Source organism: Hemitrygon akajei, chromosome 5, assembly GCF_048418815.1.
Source record: "Hemitrygon akajei chromosome 5, sHemAka1.3, whole genome shotgun sequence".
NCBI classification, from domain to species: domain Eukaryota; kingdom Metazoa; phylum Chordata; class Chondrichthyes; order Myliobatiformes; family Dasyatidae; genus Hemitrygon; species Hemitrygon akajei.
Window position 1 is genome coordinate 151437354 of NC_133128.1, and position 25667 is coordinate 151463020.

General features: G+C 42.6%; 1 protein-coding gene across 3 annotated transcripts in view; it reads right to left on the reverse strand.

The window, feature by feature from the left end:
- Positions 1-223: 223 nt before the first annotated feature.
- kcnh3 (potassium voltage-gated channel, subfamily H (eag-related), member 3) overlaps positions 224-25667 on the reverse strand; it is a 612109-nt gene continuing 586665 nt past the window's right edge. The window contains exons 14-15 of one of the 3 annotated variants that reach the window (XM_073046887.1): positions 23157-23913; positions 224-327 (exon numbers count right to left, since the gene is read on the reverse strand). In XM_073046887.1, the coding sequence (XP_072902988.1) occupies positions 23194-23913 (720 nt within the window). In that variant the 3' untranslated portion in view covers positions 224-327; positions 23157-23193. Of the gene's footprint in view, positions 328-22557; positions 23914-25667 lie in introns of those variants that run through there. The other 2 variants (XM_073046888.1, XM_073046886.1) reach the window with 2 other exon arrangements.

Below are 25667 nucleotides of genomic sequence, written 5' to 3' on the forward strand. Positions count from 1 at the left end.
CAGCAAAGAATCATATTCTGGAAGAATTAGAGAACTTTTATTTACAGTAATAAACAAGCACGTCTTAACCCAGCCATGTGCTGGAACATTCTGGCAATCCTGTGCAAGCTCAGTGCTGTCCAGTCATGTACTGGCACATCATTGCACATGATCACCACATTGGTGACAACAGTTACTTCAACAGTTGCAGCCTCCAAATTTTCTCTTTTATTGTAACCTTCAAGGAGATTGTCAATACCTTCAAATGTTTTGTAGTTCCTAACTTGTTGAAGTTGTGAAGTTGTTTCACTTTCACTCCTGTTCTTTCTAGCATCACCAAGTTTGAAACTGCAGAAAACAAAGTTCTGAATTATTTCTTACCAACTATCAGTGACAAAGATGACAGCATTTTGAACACAAACACAGACAACTGATGCTATTTAAAAACTGTTTGCTCTAAGCATACTGTAGTGTTGTTACGAATGTGCCACAACTCTGAGGGGCCGAAGGGTACAAAGTAGCCCGCTCCTTTTTGAGAATCACAAGATCGCTATTAATTCGGGTCTGGGACCCAGGAAATGAGAGAGAGACGTCCAGAATACACAAGGTTTGGAATGTGTCCTGGCCTCAGCAAGACGGAACCACTGATAACGGCCATTGTCTCTTGGAGACGGAATTGTGTATTGAGTACTGTACTATTCATTGAAGCCCTCAGGGGATGACCAGAGTGGGCTGGTTGAGGGATTGCATCATCCCAACCTGATTGACATCTGAGACCCCGTGAGTAAGGATAAAAGAGGGTCTGGGGAACAACCCCTTCAGACGCACCAGGAGAGACGCTAGAAATCCCGTGACAACATTTAATAGCGACAGCCGGTGGGGGGCTCGCGTACGTCCTTTCCCTTTTTCCTGGGATTGGGGCCTTACCACGGAAGAACGGCTTTAGCTAAAGGAGAGGCCACAAGTGACCGGCCACACCAACAGAACTCTCGAAGGATCGGAATCATAAAAGGAATTGGCAAGTTTCTAAAAATCTCTCTCTTGACTCCAACCAAAGGCTGCAGCCTGAATGAACTGAGTGACTTTTATATTTCCATCGGACAATACATTATCCCCTAGTCAACGATAGAGCTATTTCTTAATTATTATTATTATACCCGCACTTTTAGATTTAGTATTGCCGACGTATATTATCTGTATGTTTGCATTGATATTATTTTTGTGTATTTTTACTAATAAATACTGTTAAAAATAGTACCATCAGACTTCAATGGACCTCTCTATCTTTGCTGGTAAGTGACCCAGTTACGGGGTTCATAACAAAGTGGGGATCTCGTCTCAAGATTTGATACCAAATTGGAGGGCCAGTGAATCGGGCTTGTAAGTCCAAACTTGGATCTGGTTGCTTGGGTAGCCAGACGGGAAACCAGCAAAGATGGTCGTGGATTAGCGACTCCGGAGGCGCTAGAGGTGGCCACAAAGTCAGAATTGATAAATATTGCGAAAAGACTAAACCTTGCAGAGGTGAGGTTGTCGATGAAAAAGCGGGAGGTGCGGAGGGCCATAACTCAGTACTATATTGTGAAGAAGGTGTTTTCTGCTGAGGTATTGGAAAATATCCCTGAAAAGGCACCAGCTAGTGGGACGGCTCAGTTAGAGTTGGAGAAATTAAGGTTGGAACATGAAATTAAGTTAAAGCAGCTGGAAGCAGCCGAGAAAGAAAAGGAAAGGGCCGAGAAGGAGAGGGAGGCAGAGAAACAGAGGCAACATGACTTGGATATGGAGAAGTTAAGGTAAGAGCGAAGAGTTCAAGGGTCAGACCGAGAGGAGCGGTTTAATGTTAGTCGGGAGTTTAGGTTAGTACCTCTGTTCGAGGAAACGGATGTTGATAGTTATTTCTTGCATTTTGAAAAGGTGGCAGTGAATCAGAAGTGGCCCAAAGAGCAGTGGGTGGCGTTGTTACAAAGTGTGTTAAAAGGGAAGGCACAACGGGCATATGCGGCGTTGTCCATGGAGGAGGAAGAGTCGGAGAATTATGAGAAAGTAAAGGACGCCATTCTTCGGACCTACGAATTGGTACCTGAAGCCTATAGACAAAAGTTCAGAAATTTAAAGTAAGGGTGGAATCAGACGTATACCGAGTTTGCCTATGAGAAGGGTGTGCTCCTGGATTGCTGGTGTGCAGCAGAAATAGTGGAAGAAGATTTTTGGCATCTCAGGGAGTTAATTCTGATTGAGGAATTTAAAGGTTGTGTTTCGGATGATATCCGGATGTATTTGAATGAGAAGCCGAATAAGTCCATCTCCGAATTTGCTAGGTTCGCAGATGAATATGCCCTAACCCACAAGACAAAGTTTTCCTCGAATAAAAGTTACCAGAGAGACCGTGGGAACGGTAGAGAAAGCCCGCCAGCTGAGGCAGAGACCCTGCCGGGAGCTAGTGGTAAAATTGAGGAGGAGAGGCAAGACGACAGGAGAGGTCCTGGCTTGACCTGTTTTAATTGTGGAAAGGTGGGTCATATTGCATCTAGGTGCCTTGCTCTGAGGAAGGAGACAGGAAAATGGAAAGCAGCAGTCCCTATAGGATGGGTTGCGGTGATCAGTAAATCGATGAGAGAGTCCCAGGCCGACAGAGTACGAGAAGGGTCTGAGAAATGTATTTCAAAAGGAACCGTGTCTGTGAGAAAGGGAGACACACCAGTTCCAGTGCGGATCTGGAGAGACATGGGAGCTGAGCTGTCATTGATTAGCAGTAAGGTACTGGATTTTGGTCGCAAGACTGGAGAGGTGGCTTTGAGAGGAATAGGAAAAGGGACAGAAGCGGTGCCCTTGCATAGGATCATTATAAATTGTGAGCTGGTATCTGGACCAGTTGAAATAGGGGTGTGATCAGAATTCCCGAGAACTGACGTGGACGTCCTTCTTGGTAATGATTTAGCCGGTGGTAAGGTTTGGTCAGCAATGAAGCTGACGAGCCAGCCTGTAAGTGTTGAGGTCCCGCCCCTAGATTCCAAGATCTATCCCGCATGCGCGATCACTCGCAGCATGTCGAGAAAGGCAGCTGAGAGCGAGACCAGTTTAAATCCGGCCAGTATCGATTTGGCCAAGACGTTTTTACTGACCCTGTACCAAGAGGGGTTAGAGGGTGGTAAAACAGAGAATAGGAAGTGAAAAAGAGTAAGGGAGAGGAGGTAGACCTGCCCTTAGCCAGGAGGAAATTTATAGAGGCACGAAGTAAAGATGAAAAACAGATAAGGCTGTTAAAAGGTCCAGGGTTGGACATGGATGATCTGTCTGGTTTGGCAGAACTGTTTGAAGAAGATGAAAATTCTAAAGGTGTTCCCGATAATGAAATGAGGGCAGTCCTAGATGAAAAGGATGCCATTACCTTGAAGAAGTCTGCTGGGTTGGCAGATGAGGTTGTTTCAGCCCACGGGGTTGAGTTTACTCCGGAGGGGAGTTGCCCAGAGAGTAGCTGGGAGGATCAGGGGAATTTAGAATTTGAAAAGGGTACGGGTATTGAAAGCCTGGAAGAGGCAAATGTCCCGTTTGAGTGTGTTCAAGATGTGGACGCACGTGGTACTGAACCTAGTAATGGAGCTCAGAAAAAGTCTGAGGTATTTGATTCAGTTGAAAAGGAATGCAGTCCTTGTGGGTCAGATGGACTTGGTTCAGTGAAGAAAGGGTTAACCTTGGTAATAGTGGGAAGTGAGAATTCCCAGTTTGTGTTCGAAGGTGTGTTAAAAGTTAGTGAGGAGATAAAAGGTGGTGAGGTGAATATTATTATTGAAGGAAAAGGGAAAAGTGTAGTTCCTAAATTGAATGAAGAAAATTTAAAGTCTGGATTGATGTCAGAAGCAGCAACCAGGCAACAGAGATAATGGCTTGGTAACACGGTGCCTGCGAATCAATTACAGGTTGATTTGGAATATAAAGGTGCCACACACACTATTGTTATTCAAGAGAGTGCTGTGACGAGGCAGAATTTGAAATGCTGTTGAACAAAGAGTTTAAAATGAAAACTAATTGCCTGAAGGGTCCTGAAGAGAGAACTAGCAACTTGCTTAAAATTAAAGAATTGTGTGGAAATTTGGAAAATGGTCTAAGTTTGGAACACATTGTTGATAAAATAACTCCTATGAAGGGAGCATGCGAAAGCCTATTCCACCCTGGTGCACAAGCTCACCACGTGGGAGTTAACTGGAAAAGGGGTGAGGGTTGACGGGATGCCATTTGCAGGATCCGGTTTTAAGGGATTTCGACAAAGCATGTGAATAATAAAGACAACTCCATGGAAGATTGACTGTTAAGTTTGAAAGTAACATAAAGATTAGTATTTTGCATGAACTTTTGTAGTATACACGTAAGCTAAGATCACAACTCTTTAGTTTTTGTTTGCTGAAGGAAAGAAATAAAAATAGGTGGTTATTAAATTGGAGTCTGATGCTACAAGAATTTATTAAGGTACAAGATGTTAAGATATTAAAGGAAGTGACAATGTAATTGTTAACTGTTTAGATGCTGAATGGAATGTATAACTGTATTACTCTGTAGTGAAAAAAAACTTTTGTATTGTGTTAGATTCTAAAATCCTGTAAGACTCTGTATTAATTCATTTTTACCGATGGTAAAAAGGCTTTGAAGAAAGGGGGTGTTACGAATGTGCCACAACTCTGAGGGGCCGAAGGGTACAAAGTAGCCCCCTCCTTTTTGAGAATCGCAAGATCGCTATTAATTCGGGTCTGGGACCCAGGAAATGAGAGAGAGACGTCCAGAATACACAAGGTTTGGAATGTGTCCTGGCCTCAGCAAGACGGAACCACTGATAACGGCCATTGTCTCTTGGAGAAGGAATTGTGTATTGAGTACTGTACTATTCATTGAAGCCCTCAGGGGATGACCAGAGTGGGCTGGTTGAGGGATTGCATCATCCCAACCTGATTGACATCTGAGACCCCGTGAGTAAGGATAAAAGAGGGTCTGGGGAACAACCCCTTCAGACGCACCAGGAGAGACGCTAGAAATCCCGTGACAACATTTAATAGCGACAGCCGGTGGGGGGATCGCGTGCGTCCTTTCCCTTTTGCCTGGGATTGGGGCCTTACCACAGAAGAACGGCTTTAGCTAAAGGAGAGGCCACAAGTGACCGGCCACACCAACAGAACTCTCGAAGGATCGGAATCATAAAAGGAATTGGCAAGTTTCTAAAAATCTCTCTCTTGACTCCAACCAAAGGCTGCAGCCTGAATGAACTGAGTGACTTTTATATTTCCATCGGACAATACATTATCCCCTAGTCAACGATAGAGCTATTTCTTAATTATTATTATTATACCCGCACTTTTAGATTTAGTATTGACGACGTATATTATCTGTATGTTTGCATTGATATTATTTTTGTGTATTTTTACTAATAAATACTGTTAAAAATAGTACCATCAGACTTCAATGGACCTCTCTATCTTTGCTGGTAAGTGACCCAGTTACGGGGTTCGTAACACTGTCTAACGGCCATGCTAGTGCATGTGACTGATGCTAGTTATAAAATGTTTGGTAACAGTCTGCTGTCCCAAATAAGTAGCATGGTGTCCCAAATAACTGAAGAGGTTCCCGGCTATTTTCTCAATTAGTTTTTGTTCTTTGAGTTGCCCCAAATAAATGGCTGCCATGATTAACTGATGGTCCAATTAACAAGAATCCACTGTATGTATACAAGCAGGAAGTAACTGCCAACTTCAGTTCTCAAAAATCTGCTATATCAGGGCATCAAGTGGCATCTTAAATAAGTTAATTTTGCTACAGCATCCTAACTCAAAGTAAGTTCTGTACAGTAAGTTTCAGAAAGTGTGAGGTAATAACCATAGAAAGTGTGAGGTGATAACCACATAATAAAGGAAACATAACATCTGGAATCCTTGAGCTGCTTCTTAGCTAATCTGATGGGATCGTAGTGGCTAGCACAACCCCTTACAGTACCGGTGACCTGGGTTCAATTCTTGCCACTGTCCATCAGGAGTTTGTGCATTATCTCTGTGACTATGTTCGTTTCCTCCGGCTGCACTGGTTTCTGCCCATGGTCCAAATACATACCGTTTGGTAGTTTAATTGGGTTGCTGGGTGGTGTGGCGCAAAGGGCCAGAAGGGCCTATTCTGCTCTGCCTCTCGATAAATAATAAAAGATTTGGAAAATAAAAGGGATAGTTCTGGGACTGGAATATTAATGTCAATGGATTCAATAATGGAAGAAGAAATAACAGGGAAAGGAATATGGAATGGCTAGAGAGAATAAAAATGACATTGCAATTAAAAATTCATGTTTTAATATTTCGAAGAATAATTTACAATCTGAAGGAATAAAACACCACACTTTCCATAGTTAATGTCTGATGCTAGATCATTACTGCTAAAACTGTTCTTACACTATTTTGTTAACCCTGAGTATATGTAAAGGGTTTAATCTGCATCAATCATCAATACAGTGGATTCCTATTAACTGGGATACATCGGGACCAATGCATTTTGGCCCATTTAAGGGGCTGCCCCTGTTAGCTAGTATATATAAAAAATACAGTTTAACTGAGTAACAATTTCTGTATTTAAATGACATACAGAATAAATTAGAACACTATCAAAATTACTACAGCAGTATAAAACTGTCTATTAGTTCCTAATAGTTATCGATGGAGGAATCCAATCAGTGTATACTGATCTGTTTTATTGATTGACTGTAAGTGATCAAAATCAGTGCAGACACCTAGTACAGATAGTATCTTCAATTTTTCCTTCAAACAATGCTGTCGATGATTGCATCCTCCAAATCTTTTTTCATTGTAACATTCACGATGATTGAATACCTTCAAATTCTTCATAGTTCCTAACTTGTTGAAGTAGTGAAATTGTTTCATTTTTACTCCCAGCCATTTCTGGCGTCTTCAAGCCTGAATGCTTGAAATCACAGTGAGCAAATCAGTTCAGAATTGTCTTTATTGTTTATTACTCACCAACTGTCAGTGACAAAAATCACTGCTTTTTGAACAATAATGCAACCAACTGACCTGTTTAAAAGCTATTTTCTCTAAGCATGGTGTTGTGTCTAACGGCCACACAAGTGCACACAATTGATGCTAGTTAGAAACTGTTTGCCAACAGTCTACTGTCCCAATTAAGCAGTATAGTGTCCCAAATAAACAAAGGGCATCCTGCCTATTTTCTCAATTTGGTTTTGTTCTTTAAGAATTGTCCCAAATAAGTGGCTGCTCCGATTAACTGATGGTCCAATTAACCAGAATCCACTGTATATGAATATTGTCACATCAATTGTGAAGCAGGTGTAATGTACTATAGAGGCTCAATTTGGCATTTAGTTTTTTAATTTGCTCCAGAAGTTGCTACACCATTTATGCATAAATAATTGCCAACACTATGGGTGCATTTTAACAGTCAAATCTGGGCCTTTTGAATATCTGGTCTGTAACAACGTTTGTCTTTAGTTCAAAGGTTTCAAAGGTACATTTAAGTTTGGAGAAATGTATACAATATACATCCTGGGATGCTTTTTCTTTGCCACCATCCACGAAAGCAGAGGAGTGCCCCCAAAGAATGAATGACAATTAAATGTTAGAACTGCAAAGGTCCCCCCAGCTCCCCCCTCTCCTGCACATAAGCGGCAGCAAGCAACGATCCCCCTCCCCCCACCAGCAAAAAAAAAGCATCAGCACTCACCACCGAGCCCTCAAGCGTGCAGCAAAGCAACAGGCTAGACTAAGAAAGTAGTTCCCAGTCCATGAGCTGGTCCTTCCTAAAATAATAGTCATTAAATCTCTCAGCCAACTGTTGATGACCTTTGACTCTTGAACCTTTTGATCTTCCACACAGCAACTATTAAGAAACTAGAATGTGAATTTTAGTTGTCATATCACTGTTATCTGCTTTGTGGGCTATATGACATTTCAATTGGTATGTTTGGGTGATGTGATAATTCACAATTATCCATCCTGGTACAAAATTAATTATAATACTTGGTTGGTTAAATCATAAATACAAGAAAGATGGGATGATCTCAATAAGAAACTAACCACTGCCTTCCCGACACTGCACATTGGCTCAATCATCCTCATACTTTCCTTTGAACAGCAAGTTACATCACCGTTTCTCCAACTGTCACAGATTTCATTGCATTAAGAAATCTTCCCTCTCAACCTTCAATTACGTAGTGTCCAAACCTACATTGCTTGTTTCAAACTCCTATCCTAGATGCACAGACAGGATTGTCCCAGTAAAGTTTTCAGTGTATCCTTGCTTGCCCAAACTTATTTCTTCCTATCTCGACTGCATTCCAGTTCTTTCCCACCTAAACCAGTGACCTTATTGTTACCCTCTTCCATTTTGGCAACTCCAGTTCCCTGGACCCAGTTGGTTTATCTTCACCATCCCTCTACACTTCCATCCCTGAAAGGAGACCTAACCAGCTCCATTCCACCAACATACATTGTTGAATAGTGGGACTTGTCCTTGCATTTAATAACTTCATCTTCAATTCCACTCACTTTCACCAGGTTAAAGGTGTAGCTGTGGGAATTGCATGGATGCTAAGTGGACCACCCTCTCTCTCTGGTGCATTGATGACTTAATTGGTGTTACATCCTACACCCCCACAGAAGTTGAAAATTTCATCTCATTTGATGCCCTGCTCTTGCTTTTAGTACATGATCTATCTCTGATAATTTACTTTCCCTTCCTTCTTGGATCTCTCTGTATCCAGCCCATAAGGTAGATGATCCACTGACATCTTTTACAAGTCCACAGCATCCCACACCGAACTTGCCTGTATAAGGAGGCCTTCCTTTTTCCCATTTTCTGCATCTCTGTTACACTTGTTCCAGTGATGAAAATTTCCACCCTGGTGCCTTTTAAGTGTTGTCCTCCTTTCTGAAATGTAGGTTCTTTTTGCCATTAGAGAATAGAGCTCTCAAATGCGTTAATTTATTGATTGCAGGAAATTTACGTGGTTGTAGGGAGGGCAGAATTGACAGCTCAGTGTTCTGGGGTTCCGTTGTTTTAGACAGGATAGAGGGGGGAGGGGTGGTTACCACTCAGAGAAAATGTCACGTTAGTACTCAGTCAGGACAGACTGGAGAACTCGTCTAGTGAGGCTTTATGGGTGGAACTGAGGAATAAGAAAGGTATGATCACATTAATGGGGCTATATTATAGACCACCCAACAGTTTGTGGTATTTAGAGGAATAAATTTGCAGATAGATCGCAGACTGTTGCAAGAAACATAAGCCTGTGATTTTAACTTTCCACATATTGACTAGTACTCCCATTCTGTAAAAGGACTAGATGTGATAGAGTTTGTCAAATGTGTTCAGGGAAGTTTCCTTAATCAGTATATAGAAGTCCCAATGAGATCATTACTCGATCTCCTATTAGAGAATGAGACAGGGCAGATGACAGAAGTTTGTGTTGGGAACACTTTGCATCTAGTGATCACAATGCCATTAGTTTCAAGGTAATTATGGAAAAGGATACACCTTGGGTTGAGATTATAAATTGGAGAAAGGCCGATCTTGCCGGTATCAGAAGAGATCTGGCAAGTGTGGATTGAGAGCTTCTTGAGGAAGCTTATTTCTCTGGTTACCTATGAGAGCAGCAGGACATGGAGGTTCCTAGTGCTCATTTGTTTCAATTCAATGAAGGGGAAAGAAGCCAAAGCATCCTTCGTGATATAGATACACTTATTTTTTGAGTGTTCAATTTGTCCCTTTTGTTAACAATTCATTGTGGTAAAGCTTTAATGTATTGATTAAATGGGGAGAATGAAAGAGACTTGAAAAGCTCATAGAGTTGTCTTTATAGGGATTTCACAAACACAAGAACTGTTGTAGGTATTTTGGTGTTTTAAAGAATTTTCATTTAAAAACCGGTTGAGACTAACCACTTCAATGTATTGGATATGGCATTTATATTTAGTTTGAAAAGCAATTTCACACCATCAGTTTGAAAAGCAGAGTGCGTACAATTTTTTCCTCATGTTTATTATGACTTTAAATCCCCTCCATTTTTACCTTTTGTAAAGACATGCTCCACTTTCCTTGTAGCACAAATGTTTTGCTACTGAACTGTTATTCCTTACTGTTTTTCATAGTCTTTTGTTCTCCACCCAACACATCTTTAAAAACAAGTTAAAACTACAGCCATCGAGACTTCCTAATGATTATTGGCATTAAAGTTCATTTTTGATCTCAGTTGTTGAATTGTTGGAGTAATGTGACACTCTTGGAACATATATATATATATATAAAATAGAAATAAAAATCATCTCAACAAAAAAAAAAGGCAGGCTGTTTTCTGGCAAAAGTGTACTTGGAAAGTGGGAGGCCTTCAAAAGTGAAATTTTGAGAGTACAAAGTTTGTATGTGGCTGTCAGAATAAAAGGAAAGGGTAACAGATTTAGGGAAACTGGGTTTTCAAGAGATATTGAGGCCCTGATTAAGAAAACAAGGACATGCTTATCAGGTATAGACAGGTAGGAACAAACAAGGCTCTTGTGGAGAATAAGAGGTGCAAGAGAGCACTTAAGAATGAAGGTATGAGGTTGCTCTAGCAGACAAGATAAAGGAGAATGCTAAAGGCTTCTACAGATATGTTAAGAGCAAAATAATTGCAAGGGCAAAATTGGTCCTCTGGAAGATCAGAATGGTAATTTTACAGTATGTGTGGAGCCAAAAGAGATGGGGAAGATCTTAAATGGATTTTTAAAAAATCTGTAGTTATGTGGGAGATGAACACAGAGTCTATAGACGTGAGGCAAAGCAGCCACAAGATCATGGACCCCATAGATATTACTAAGGAGGAGGTGTTCGCTGCCTTGAAGTAAATCAGGGTGGACAAATCCCCAAGGCCTGATGAGGTGTTCTTTGGATCCTGTGGGAGGCAAGTGCAGAAATTTCAGGGGTCCTAGAAGAGATATTTAAATTATCCTTAGTGACAGGTGAAGTCCCATTGGATTGGAGGATAGCTAATGTTGTTCTGCTGTTTAAGAAAGGCTCTAAGAATAACCCAGGAAACTATAGGCCAGTGAGCCTGACATCAGTAGTGGGAAAGCTATTGGAAGTTATTCTAAGGGACCAGGTATATGAGTATTTGGATAGACAGGGATTGATTAGGGATAGTCTGCATGGCTTTGTGCGATGTAGGTCAGGTCTAATTTTACAGAGTTTTTTCAAGGATGTTACCAGGAAAGTTGTTGAAGGCAAGGCAGTAGATATTGTCTACATGGACTACATCAAGGCATTTGACTAGGTCTGGCATGAAAGTGGTCAAGAAGGTTCAGCCACTTGGCATTCAGGATGAGGTTTGTAAATTGGATTAGACTTTAGCTTTGTAGGCTTTGTGGGAGAATTCAAGAGTGGTAGTAAATGGTTGCTTCTCTGACTAGAGGCCTGTGACTTGTGGAGTGCCACAAGGATCAGTATTGGGTCCATTTTGTTGTACTCAGTGTTCACAATCAGGTCTCCACTGCACTGAAGCAAAGCCAAATGCAGATTGTGTAACGACTTTACAGAGCACCTCTACTCATTTTGCAGGGATGACCCAGAACTTGGTGTTGCACGTCACGTTAGCTCTCAATCCTGGTCCTAGTGAGATCTGTCTGTCTGCAGCCTTCTCCACTGCCACAATGTAAAATAGAACAGCATCTTTATCTCCCACCTTGGCACGTTTTACGCTTCTGGAAATAATAATAAGTTCTCCACTTTCAGAGGATCTGCTCTCTCATTGCTTCCTGTTATCACTCTTGTGCCCCTTACTCACCTGATTTTCTAAAGAGCCTATCTAATGATTAGTACTGTGCTCCTTATCACCCAACCTGTTTTAACCTATCTCCACATGGGCTTTTGTCATACACCTGACTCCTCCCCACCCCCAGCTCTTTTTTGAAAACCATAAGCCCCCCCCCCCACTCTACCCCTCGCTTTGAGGAAGGGTTGTTGATTTCCCTTTCCACAGATGCTGCTTGGCGGGCTCAGTTTTTCCAGCATTTCTGTTTTCATTTCAGATTCCTGCATCTACATTTTTATTTGCTTTCTTTTTCTCTTTGGCTGAATTAGGAGCAGTACCAATTCTGAAAAGGACATTGGATGGCTGCAAGAACCAGTGATGAAATTGAGTTGCTCTTTCAGAAAATAACCAACTTGAGAACAGAACTGGGGTGGATGGTGCGGGAGAGCCTGTAGTGTGTGGAACGGAACTGCACACAGTACTCCAAGTTCCCTCGTTCAGTCTTAAAAGGAGTTTTTTTAGCTTGGAATGCAATTTGTGCTGCGCCAAATGCTAAGCTGTTGCCCATCTCTTACCGACTGATGTTGAAATAGTCTCTGCACAGTGCTGCTTTCTTTACCCCTTCGTAGGGCCAGGAAGTTGGAAAGCTCGAGGAAAGTTCATGGTTGGGTGATGGTCAAGTTTTCTCATCTGTATCATAGTTCTATTAATGTGTGTTAATTTCATGATCCTCTGCACTACTGACTAACAAACTGTATTTCTATTTTGTAACTGATTTTGTCTCCATAGCTGCCTTGAAGAGGGAGGCAGGAAGAGTTACAGATTTGCAGAATGCTCTATGTGATTTGTGACTCTTGAAGGGAGAGTTAAGGTTAATTTAAAAAAATTTATGGGATGGGGGTATTTTAGTATGAGTAGTATATTGTGCAAAAGAATCTGGCACATATACAGCGTACATTTATATAAACAGGGCCAGATGGATCCACTACCCGTTTAGATTCATGGTAGGTAATATCAGAGGAAATGCTACTACACCCTACAACAAAATATAGTGGATTTTGGTTAATTGGGACATATCAGGGCAGTACATTTTAAGCAGCCGCCCCAATTAGCAGAAGTTTCATGGAAATAGTTAAAAAGGTATAAAAAAGACAAACTGATAAATGAATTATGTATTTAAATGCAATATAGAATAAATTAGAACACTACCAAAAGTACTACAGTACTATAAAGCTGTATATTAGTTCCATATATATATTGACGGAAGAATTAATTCAGTGTACATTGATGAGTTTTTTAATTGACTGTAAATGAACAAAATCAGCACAGACACCTAGTGTGAATAGTGGACTTTCAACGATTGCATCCTCCAAATCTGTCTTTTAACTGTAACATTCAAGATGATTGTCGATACTTTCAAACTCTTCACAGCCCCTTGCTAAAGTTGTGAAATCATTTAATTTTCACTCCTGGCCATTTCTGGCATCTTTCAAGCATGAAGGCTTGAAACCACAGTGAGCAAACAGTTCTGAATTGTCTTTACTGTTTATTACTCGCCAACTATCAGCAACAGAAATCACTGCTTTTTGAACACAAAAAGTGTTCTCTCTAAGCATGGTGCAGTGTCGCATGATGTACGCACGATTGAAGGGAGCTAGAAAACATTCGGCAACAGTGTCCTGCCCCAAGTCTCCTAAATAAACAAAGGGAATCCCGACTATTTTCTTGATTTTAGTTTTGTTCTTTGAGAGTTGTGCCGAACAAGTGGCTGCCCCGATTAACTGATGGCCCAATTAACTGAAATGCACTGCAATATCATTAAAGAGCACACATTTTGTTTTTGAACTGGCTGTGTGCCTTTATATTTTTTATTACGTTATGGAGGGAAAATGTTAAGTTTGAAATGATTGCCAATAGAAAAGAAAGAAGATCAATTTAGTTGTTTGTTACTTAAAACCTAATTTGGGGGAAAAAAGAATATTAACCTGTTTGCAACTCTCTTTTTTTAACAGTATATGCAGCCACAAGTAATCCTAATGATCATGCAACAAATGCAGTCCTTTGGATCAGTACCAGAGGGAGAAATCAGTTGGTTTTCAAGTATGACAATTGACTGATACGGAGTAAACATGGTTCAAGAAATATTGATTGGTCTGCTGAATTGAGAAGTGAATCCAAGAGTTAGATCGTACTGCTGAAATTGATCTGGCTGTCTAGGCAAGGACAGGAATTACCAGCCAGGATACCCACTTCCAGTCTCCAAAGGGTTAATCCTAGTGCAGTGAAGCCCAGGATGAAAAAGCCTTTTAACCCTTGGCTGCTTGGTTTACATATTAAAAAATGGCTACTTCGTGAAATACCAGAGGCTGAATAAGTACCAGAGGAAACAACTTTAAAACAGGTAAGATGTATTGACAGCAGACAAGGGCTCCATGATGTTAGTAATTTTTTTCTCTACTTGTAATTACTTACCTTGTTTGTTTGAACCAGAAATATTCATAAAAACAAATATCGCATTATTTAAACATTGCGACAAAATGAAGATTATGCTAAGAAAAATGCACTGCAGTTAGATGTTGTATTTTGGACAGTGGAATCTCTTGCTGAAAAATTATAACAAAGCTATCATTAAAAATGTAACCCTTGACTTTATTACAAGTGTCTAAGCAAGCTTTCAGAGGGTAGTTCATGGACCATTCCTAAGACTGGTAGGTTATTTTCAATCTCGGTCCCATAAACAATTTCTTTTCCTGTTGCTATACTGTGTTTTTCATTTAGAAGGTAGGTTTATTTCCTTATTTCCAGAGGAGGAGACATTCAATCCATTATTCAATCTATGGTGCTTCCCTGTAACATATTCTTGACATGTGCCCACTAACGCCCACCACATGATTCTCCCATCAGCCATTTACATCAGGTGTAATTTGCAGGAGCCATTAAACAAAGTGGGGAGGAAAACTTGTAGCACCTCCAGAGTGCCAGATCTGTGACCACACCAAGGAACATAATATCCCCTGAGATGCTGAGAGCATTATAGATAGAGGTATTGGTGAGGTGATCACTTGTAAGGTGCAGGCTGCCAGATAATTGGGTGATTATCAGGAAAGATACAGGGAGTAGGCAGACAGTACAAAGATCTCCTTGTGGGCTTTTCTTTCAGTTACAAGTATACCTCTTTGGATGCCATTTGGGGAGATGACCTTCCTGGGGGTTACCAACAACAGGCAGGTCTGAGATACAGCAGGGAAAAGTGGAGTCAGGCAGAGAGACAGTGATAAGAGGCTTCATAGTTAGGGCCATAGTCAAGCATTTCTGTGCCATAAGCAGAAGTCCGGGATGATGACCCTGGTCCCAGAGTCCTGGTTATCTCACACCAGACATTTTGATAGGGAGGTTGAGCAGCTAGAGGTTGTGATCCACATTGGTGCCAATGACTTAGGCATGGAGGGAGATGAGATCCTGCAAAGTGATTTTAGGGAGCCGAGTAATATGTTAGATAGAAGGCTTCCAGGGTCGTAATCTCAGGATAACTATTCCTGCCGTATGCTAGTGAGGCAACAAATAGTAAGATAGTACAGTTCAATATGTGTCTAAGGAACTGGTGTGGGAGGGAGGGCTTCAGATATGTAGATACCTGGGCTCTCAGCATGACAGGTGGGACCTGTACAAAAGGGATGGGTTGCATTTGAACTGACACAGAAACCAATATCCTCTAGGGAGTTTCGCTATTACTACTTGGGAGGGTTTCGAACGGCGGGGGATGTAAACCAGAAGAGCAAGGCAGCAAGGGGAGGGATTATAGACAATAGACAATAGGTGCAGAAATAGACCATTCGGCCCTTCGAGCCTGCACCGCCTTTTTGAGATCATGGCTGATCAACTGCTATCAATACCCGGTTCCTGCCTTGTCCCCATATCCCTTGATTCCCCTATCCATAAGATACCTATCTAGCTCCTTCTTGAAAGCATCCAGAGAACTGGCCTCCACTACCTTCCGAGGCAATGCATTCCAGACCCCCACAACTCTCTGGGAGAAGAAGTTTTTCCTTAACTCTGTCCTAAATGACCTACCCCTTATTCTCAAACCATGCCCTCTGGTACTGGACTCTCCCAGCATCTGGAACATATTTCCTGCCTCTATCTTGTCCAATCCCTTAATAATCTTATATGTTTCAATCAGATCCCCTCTCAATCTCCTTAATTCCAGCGTGTACAAGCCCAGTCTCTCTAACCTCTCTGTGTAAGACAGTCCAGACATCCCAGGAATTAACCTCGTGAATCTACGCTGCACTTCCTCTACAGCCAGGATGTCCTTCCTTAACCCTGGAGACCAAAACGTTACACAATACTCCAGGTGTGGTCTCACCAGGGCTCTGTACAAATGCAAGAGGATTTCCTTGCTCTTGTACTCAATTCCCTTTGTAATAAAGGCCAACATTCCATTAGCCTTCTTCACTGCCTGCTGCACTTGCTCATTCACCTTCAGTGACTGATGAACAAGGACTCCTAGATCTCTTTGTATTTCTCCCTTACCTAACTCTACACCGTTCAGATAATAATCTGCCTTCCTGTTCTTACTCCCAAAGTGGATAACCTCACACTTATTCACATTAAACGTCATCTGCCAAGTATCTGCCCACTCACCCAGCCTATCCAAGTCACCCTGAATTCTCCTAACATCCTCATCACATGTCACACTGCCACCCAGCTTAGTATCATCAGCAAATTTGCTGATGTTATTTTCAATGCCTTCATCCAAATCATTGACGTAAATTGTAAACTGCTGTGGTCCCAATACCGAGCCCTGTGGCACCCCACTAGTCACCACCTGCCATTCCGAGAAACACCCATTCGCCGCTACCCTTTGCTTTCTATCTGCCAACCAGTTTTCTATCCATGTCAATGTCTTCCCCCCGATGCCCTGAGCTTTGATTTTACCCACCAATCTCCTATGTGGGACCTTATCAAATGCTTTCTGAAAATCGAGGTACACTACATCCACTGGACCTCCCCCATCTAACTTCCTGGTTACATCCTCGAAAAACTCCAACAGATTAGTCAAGCATGATTTACCCTTGGTAAATCCATGCTGGCTCGGCCCAATCCTATCACTGCTATCTAGATATGCCACTATTTCATCCTTAATAATGGACTCTAGCATCTTCCCCACCACCGATGTCAGGCTGACAGGTCGATAGTTCTCTGTTTTCTCCCTCCTTCCTTTCTTAAAAAGTGGGATAACATTAGCCATTCTCCAATCCTCAGGAACTGATCCTGAATCTAAGGAACATTGGAAAATGATTACCAATGCATCTGCAATTTACAGGGCCACCTCCTTTAGTACCCTAGGATGCAGACCATCTGGACCTGGGGATTTGTCAGCCTTCAGTCCCATCAGTCTTCTCATCACCGTTTCCTTCCTAATGTCAATCTGTTTCATTTCCTCTGTTACCCTATGTCCTTGGCCCATCCATACATCTGGGAGATTGCTTGTGTCTTCCTTAGTGAAAACAGATCTAAAGTACTCATTAAATTCTTCTGCCATTTCTCTGTTTCCCATAACAATTTCACCCAATTCATTCTTCAAGGGCCCAACATTGTTCTTAACTATCTTCTTTCCCTTCACATACCTAAAAAAGCTTTTGCTATCTTCCTTTATATTCTTGGCTAGCTTGCGTTCGTACCTCATTTTTTCTCCCCGTATTGTCTTTTTAGTTAAGTTCTGTTGTTCCTTAAAAACTTCCCAATCATCTGTCCTCCCACTCACCTTAGCTCTGTCATACTTCCTTTTTTTTAATGCTATGCAATCTCTGACTTCCTTTGTCAACCACTGTGGCCCCTTTCCCCCCTTTGAATCCTTCCTTCTCTGGGGGATGAACTGATTTTGCACCTTGTGCATTATTCCCAAGAATACCTGCCATTTCTGTTCCACTGTCTTTTCTGCTAGGCTATCCGTCCAGTCAACTTTGGCCAGCTCCTCCCTCATGGCTCCATAGTTTCCCCTGTTCAACTGCAACACTGACACCTCCAAGCTGCCCTTATCCTTCTCAAATTGCAGATAAAAACTTATCATATTATGATCACTACCTCCTAATGGCTCCTTTACTGCAAGATCGCTTATCAAATCCTGTTCATTACATAACACTAAATCCAGAATAGTCTTGTCCCTGGTCGGCTCTTGTACAAGCTGTTCCAAGAATGCATCCCGTAGGCACTCTACAAACTCCCTATCCTGGGGTCCAGCACCAACCTGATTCTCCCAGTTCACCTGCACATTGAAATCCCCCATAACTACTGCGACATTACCTTTGCCACATGCCAATGTTAACTCCCTATTCAGCTTGCACCCAATATCCATGCTACTGTTTGGTGGCCTGTAGACAACACCCATTTGGGTCCTTTTGCCCTTACTGTTCCTCAGTTCTATCCACACAGACTCTACTTCTCCTGACCTTATGTCCCCCTTTGCAAAGGACTGAATCTCATTCTTCACCAACAGGGCCACCCCACCCCCTCTGCCCACATTTCTGTCCCTACGATAGCACGTATACCCTTGTACATTCATTTCCCAGGTCTGATCTCCCTGCAGCCATGTCTCCGTTATCCCAACAACATCATAGTTACCCATTCGCACCTGGGCTTCAAGCTCATCCGCCTTATTTCTGACACTTCATGCATTCAGATATAGAATTTTTAACCCATTTCTCCTCTCTCTGTTTGAATCGCTGCCTATTGTGCTTAACCCAGCTCCCCAAACTCCCATCAGGCTATACGCCCCCAGAATTTTGTTGTCCTTCCTAAATTTACCTATTCTTTCAACACATTTAACACATTGTTCCGTCAGACCATCCCTCTGTACATGTGTCCTCCTTATCACTTGTTCCGCCTCACTTTTCTCTACTACACACTTAATATTCCAGAACCGTGTAGTCCCCACCTGTCCTTTATTCCTTTCGCTATCCTCTCTCACATTCTGGATCCCCGCCCCCTGCAAATTTAGTTTAACCCCCCCCCCCCAAGAAGCACTAGCAAACTTCCCTGCAAGAATGTTAGTACCGCTCCAGTTCAGGTGTAAACCGTCCCTTCGGAAAAGATCCCACCTTCCCTGGAACAAAGCCCAATTATCTACAAACCTGAAGCCCTCCCTCCTGCACCATCCCCTCAGCCACGTATTAATCTTTATAATCTTTCTGTTCCTTGCCTCACTCGCACGTGGCACAGGTAGCAATCCTGAGATTGTTACCCTGGAGGTCCTGCTCTTCAGCTTCGCACCTAACTCCCTGAACTCCCTACGCAGGACCCCCTCACTCATCCTACCCATGTCATTGGTCCCTACATGGACCACAACATCTGGATTCTTGCCCTCCCTCTCGAGAATAACTTGCACCTGATCTGAGATGTCTCGGACCCCGGCACCAGGGAAGCAACATGCCATCCGAGACTCCCGATCTTCCCCACAAAATCTCCTATCCGCCCCCCTGACTATAGAATCCCCTATCAATACTGTTCTCTTCTCTTCCCTCCTCCCCTTCCTAGTCGAGGGTCCAACCTCAGTGCCAGAGACAGGACCACTGCAGCTTGTTCCTGGTAGGTCATCCCCACCAACAGTATCCAAAATGGTATACTTATTTTTGATGGGAACGGCCACAGGGGTGCTCTTCTCTCTCTATCTGCTCCCCCTGCCTCTCTTGACTGTCACCCATTTGCCTACCTCCTGTCTTTTCAGTGTGACTACCTCCCGATAACTCTTATCTATCTCTGCCTCTGCCTCCCGAATGATCCGTAGTTCATCCAGCTCCTGCTCCAATTCCCTAACTCGGTCTGATAGGAGCTGCAGCTGGATGCACCTTTTGCAGGTGTGGTCATCAGGGACAACTGTGTTGACCCTGACCTCCCACATACTGCATACGGAGCACACCACTGCTCTAACCATCTCCCCCATTACCTGATCCCAGATTAGTCAGAATAAATGAAAAGCAGGCTTCTTGCCGAAGTCCTCTTGCGCCGAAGCCCGCTGAGCCAAAGCCCAGCACTCTGCTCCTGCGCACTCCGCTGCCCGCACTGACACTGCCCGCTCCTGAAAGTGGGCCGCTTTTTAAAGCCCGCGCTCGCCGCTGACGTCACCCGCGCTTGCGCAGCTTTACCTTCCTCCTCAGGTACTCAGGATTGAGGGGAAGGTAGGTAACATGACCAGAGAGTTGGAAAGGAAGGATAGGCAGTGACAGGTTTATGAACCCAGTTGGTCTGGCCTCAAGTCTATTTACTTATAAGGCAGATAAACCAAAAAGCTGGATCATTATGTGGAACTATGATGTTGTGGCCATCACAGGGACATGGCAATAGAAGGACAGGGCTGGCAGCTCAATATTTCTTCATTTTGATGTTTTGGACATGATAGATAAGGAGGTTAAAATAGTGGAGAATCTGCATTACTAAAGTGGAATGTCACTGGAGGGCCCATCCACTGAGGCAATATGGGTAGAGCTCAAAAAGAAGAAAAGTGAAATTGCTCTGATGGGATTATATGATCAATAGCTTCTGAATAGCCATCGGGAGATAGAGGAACAGATATATAGAGAGTTTATGGTTGCCATGGTAGTTTGACTTTAACTTCTCCACTATTGACTGGTTAGTCTGAGAAGTTTAGATGGTGCAGAGTATCTTGGGGAGATCCAAGAGCATTTCTTGAAACAGTACACATACTGTCAGCTATAGGAGAGCCTACAGTGGACCTTGCTTTGGAAAAGGAGCTTGGCAAATGACTGGCCTTTCAGTGGGAGAGAATTTTGACCACATTGATCACAAGTCCTTAAGTTTTAAGATAGCTACGAATAAGTCTGGACCTTGTGGGAAAATACTACATTGGGAGAGCCAAATTTTGGCATTATTAGACAAGGGCTTGTGGGGGTTGGGGTTAGGGTTAATAGGGAGTGGCTGTTATTAGCCAAGTCCATATCTGGCATGTTTGAAGCAGGCTGATCAAAGTCCAAGGCCACAAGTTCCAGTAAGGAGGAAGGACAAGGATGGCAAGGACAAGGAACCCTGGTTGATGAGAGGTTGTGAATTTAGTCAAAAGAAAAAAGAAAGTATAAATAAGGATTAGGAAGCTAAAGTTAGAGAGGGCCCCTGAGGAATATAAAGAAATCAGGAAGGGCCAAAAGGGGCCACAAATTGCCTTTGACAAGTAAGCTTAAAGAGCACCCCAAGGCATTTTATACTTACATTAAAATCAAGGCAGTAAATTAGGAAATAGTTGGGGCACTCAAGGATAAAGGAGGGAATTTCTGCTTGGACTTAGAGGATGCAGGTGATGTATAAATGAGTACTTTGCATTGCATTCACCAAGGAGAAGGATGTGGCAGTTACCAAGGACAGTGCTGCACGTGCCAATGTGCTCAGGCATTTTGAGGTCAAAAGATGATAGTGCTGGGTCTCTTGAAGAGCTTTAAGGTGGACAAGGCCTCAGGACCTGAAGGAGTGCATCCCAAGTTATTGAAAGAGGCAAGAGAGGAGATTGCTGGTGCCTTGACAGAGATCTTTGTATCCTCACTAGCAAAAGGTAGGGACCAACAGGACTGGAGAGTGGCCAATATTGGTCCTTTGTTCAAGAAGGGAAGTAGGGATAATTAAGGAAATTTTAGGCCGGTGAGCCTCACATCACTGGTAAGGAAGCTATTGGAGAGGATCTCAGGCTTTATAGTATTTGGAAAGGCATGGTGTAATTATGCAGAGTCAACTTGGCTTTGTGCCAGGTAGTTCATGTCTTACAAATTTGACTGTTTTTTAATTAGGAAGTAATGAAGGTTATTGATGAAGATAGGGCAGTAGATGTTGGGCATTTGATAAGGTCCCTCATGATAGGCAGATCCAGAGGATTAAGAAGCATGGGATCCATGGTGACATGGTAGACAGATTCAGAATTAGCTTGCCCTTAGACGACAGAGACTAGTGGTGGAAGCGAGTTATTCTGGCTGCAGGTCCATGACTAGTGGTGTTCCACAGGGATCGGTGTTGGGATGTGGTGGATGCTGATATAAAAGTGGTGTTTAGGAAGCTTTTAGAAAGACAAATGAAGATACAGAGAATGGAAGGATATTGATTATGTGCAGACACAGGCAACTTAGATAAAATTAGCAATGCTTTAAGCGCAGATATTGTGGGCCAAGAGCCTGTTCCTGTGCTGTACTGTGTTGTGTTCTAAAATATCATCATAAAATTTTATGATCATAAAATGTCATAGGGAGAAAGTGTGAACTCCATATAGACAGCCTCACAGATTAGGATTGAACCCAGGTCACTGAAATTATGAGAACACTGTCTTAAAATTCTCAGCTTCTTTGACTGAATAAGTAATGTGTTCTTTGGTGGGATCACAAGTGACTAACACGGAGGTAACGAACAGGAGACACAGGAGGAGCTAGGAATTTTTCCTATCAATATTAGTAATCATCATTTTCAAACAATAATAAAACATGATAACATGCCTCCTTAACAGAAGAATTGATCCTATTCTTTTATTTACTAAGACGGGAAATTTATTACTCTGAAGCTTGACCATCCCTTTTTATGTTTTATTAAGGATATGATTCAATGCAATAATAGCAATGCCCATCAAACCAATGAGAAATTTAAAAGACATAAATGTACTAGTGTCATATGTTAGCTTTAGCCTGTTTGAAAATGCATAGCTGAAATGTTTTCCTTTCTAGGTATGCAACTTCTTCCCTTTATTGCTGTTCCTACTCAAACTAAAATGAAAACTTGAATTAGGGACTACATTTGGATTTTTAGCAGAGTGCATCACCTTTAATAAAATACACCTTCAGTCCCAAGGTTCCCAGCTATTGCTGCCTTGGAAAGCATGCTTCATGCATAAATATACATATATATAAATGACATGTATATATTACATGCAGTTTATTTGATCTTTTAAAACTTGCTTAATAAACAAGTTTATCCTATTATGTAAAGAAAGGAAAAAGTAATCTGTATAAAGATTTTTTTTTCATGTAACAAAGGTAGAAAAATAAGTCCTTTTATGTTATATATAATCAATCAGCCAGTTCTAATATATCGTAGCAGTATGTACTATACACATTTTGGCTCATTCAGAAGAACACATGCGCAGAAATCAATCTCTAAGGGAACTTCATGCCTGTATCTCTTTCTATATTTTACAGAAATTTTGTTCCGCTCCATGACAGTGAAATCCATTTGATTTGTTACTTTATCATGTTGCATATCCTTGTGTCAGTTCACTTGTTTGCAAATTCATTTGAAGAATTGGAACCTGGTAACATAAAAGTAAATAGGTCCACTTGATTTTATTCTTTAAAATTTTCCCAAAAAAATTGACTGAAAATGAAATTAAAAAGTTTAAAAAAATGTTACAGACCTGGCAAACTTTACCCATTTTTTTCAAAGTCCAGTCTTTATAGATTTGTCCCATCGTCATCAATGAACTGGATTGAATCGCTACCAGAGTCCTCAGTGGATGTCCTTACCATTTCTACAGAACATGTTTCTACCTTTTGGGGGTCCATTGTTAATTTTGTGCCTAAAAGTTCAGCCACTCTATCTGGTAAGCAGTCAGCGTCTGCTTGCAATGCCATGGGTGCATCAGTTCTCTTGACGTTGAGTTCTCCTGGTTGTCTGTTCTCTTCCAGATTGGCCAATGTGCTGGGAGGTGAAGGGGCATGTGGGAATTGTTGATGAGGTAACTGACAACTTCCTGCTGTCATGGGCTGCTTCAGAAGGTGTGGGTCACTGCCTCTGTGACCTGTAGGATCTGATGAATCCATCAAGGAGTTGAGTGACAAAGAGGCATGAACAGTATATAACTTCGTGGAGGGACTGTTCTCATTTGATGCTGATGACCCTGGTGGGTCAAGGTTACTATCAGGCCAGGAGCATCGATGCTGCAAGTCAGGCCTCAGCAACGTAGAGCAAGTCAGAGCGGTTGAGGGGGCCCGTGACCTCACCATGCTGCTAAATCCACTGCTGTTGCTGTAGACAGCGGAGAGACTGGGGTTCCTCGCAACCTCAGGAGAGGCAAAATCATGCTTGTGCCAAGTTAACAAGGGCTTCAGAAGCTGCATCATATCCTGCAGGTCTTTGCTCAGCTGAGTGACTTGATGAGAAAGGTGCAGCATCTGGAAGGTTTCAAAAGGTTTTAAAGGTTTCAAAGGTACATTTAATGTCAGAGAAATGTATACAATATACATCCTGAAATGCTTTTTCTTCGCAACCATCTATGAAAGCAGAGGAGTGCCCCAAAGAATGAATGACAGTTATATGTTAGAACCCCAAAGCCCCCCCTCTCTAGCTCCTCTCCCTCTCACACATAATGGGCAGCAGCAAGTAAACCAAAGTTAGACTGAAATATTCAGCAAAGATGGGGAGGAGGGAGGAGTGAGAGGGTGAAGGAAGAAAAGAGTGAGGGAAGGAGAGGGGGAGGAAGTAAAGAGGAAGAGGGTGGAAAGAGGGAAGGATGGTAGGAAGAGGAGGAAAGGAGAGTGATAGATGGAGAGTGAAGGGAGAGGCAGTGAAGAGGGAGGGAGAGTGGGAGGAGGGAGGGTGAAGGAATGGGGTGTGAGAGCAGCTGGAGGTAGGAAGAAGGTTAGATAGAGGGAAAGAAGAGAGGGTAGGGTAAGAGGGTGGCAGTGGAGAGAAGGAGGGGAGATGAGGAGAGAACGATTGAATAATGGGAAAGATTGAGAGGACAGGGCAGAAGATTGCTAATTCACACAATTAATATCAATAATTCTCATAAAATATATAAAATCAGCTGAGAACACTTCAATTGAAATTAACAAACTGTCCAATTTTCCTTTTTCCCTTGCAGCCCGTGAATTCTTATTCAAATCAGAGTGATCAAGAAACCGTTGCAGCAGGAAGAGGAGGAGTGAAGGGCTCATGAGGTAATTGGCAGGGACAAATAAAAGGACGGATAACTGAAGAGGAGCGGCCAGTGGTGTGAGTGGCTCAGGGTAGCAGTGGAGCTTTGAGGCTTTGGCTCGAGAGGCTTTGGCGAGCAGAGGCTGAGGACAAGCTTGCTCCAAGTGAGGCAAGGCCGGGTAAGTTCCTTTAATTAATTTAATTACCTTAGAAGTAGGTAATGGAGGCAGCAGTTAGGGCAGTTGAGTGCTCCGTTTGCAGTATGTGGGAAGTCAGGGACAGCACAATTGTCCAGGATGACTACACCTGTAAAAGGTACATCCAGCTACAGCTCCTGACTAACCGAGTTAAGGAACTGGAGCTGGAGCTGGATGAACTTCGGATCATTCATGAGGCAGAGGCAGAAATAGACTGGAGTTTCAGGGAGATAGACACCCCTAAAATTCAGGAGGCAGGTAGTTGGGTGACTGTCAGGAGAGGGAAGGGGAATAGACAGGAAGAGCAGAGCACCCCTGTGGCCGTTCCCATCAACAATAAGTATACCGTTTTGGATACTGTTGGTGTGGACAACCTACCAGGGACAAGTTGCAGTGGTTGCGTCTCTGGCACCGAGTCTGGACCCTCAGCTCAGAAAGGAAGGAGGGAAAAGAGGAGAGCAGTAGTGATAGGGGATTTGATAGGGGAACAGAGATCGAGAATCTCCGATGGTCTGTTGCCTCCCTGGTGCCAGGGTCTGCAATATCTCAGATCGAGTTCTTAGTATTCTCAGGACGGAGGGTGAGCAGCCAGATGTTGTGGTCCATGTAGGGACCAATGACGTGGATAGGAAGAAGGAGGAGGTTCTGCAAAGAGAGTTTAGGGAGTTAGGTGCAAAGTTGAAGGACAGGACCTCCAGAGTTGCAATCTCAGGATTACTCCCTGTGCCACGTGCTAGTGAGGCTAGAAAGAGGAAGATAATGCAGCTAAATACGTGGCTGAGGAGATGGTGCAGGAGGGAGGGCTTCATGTT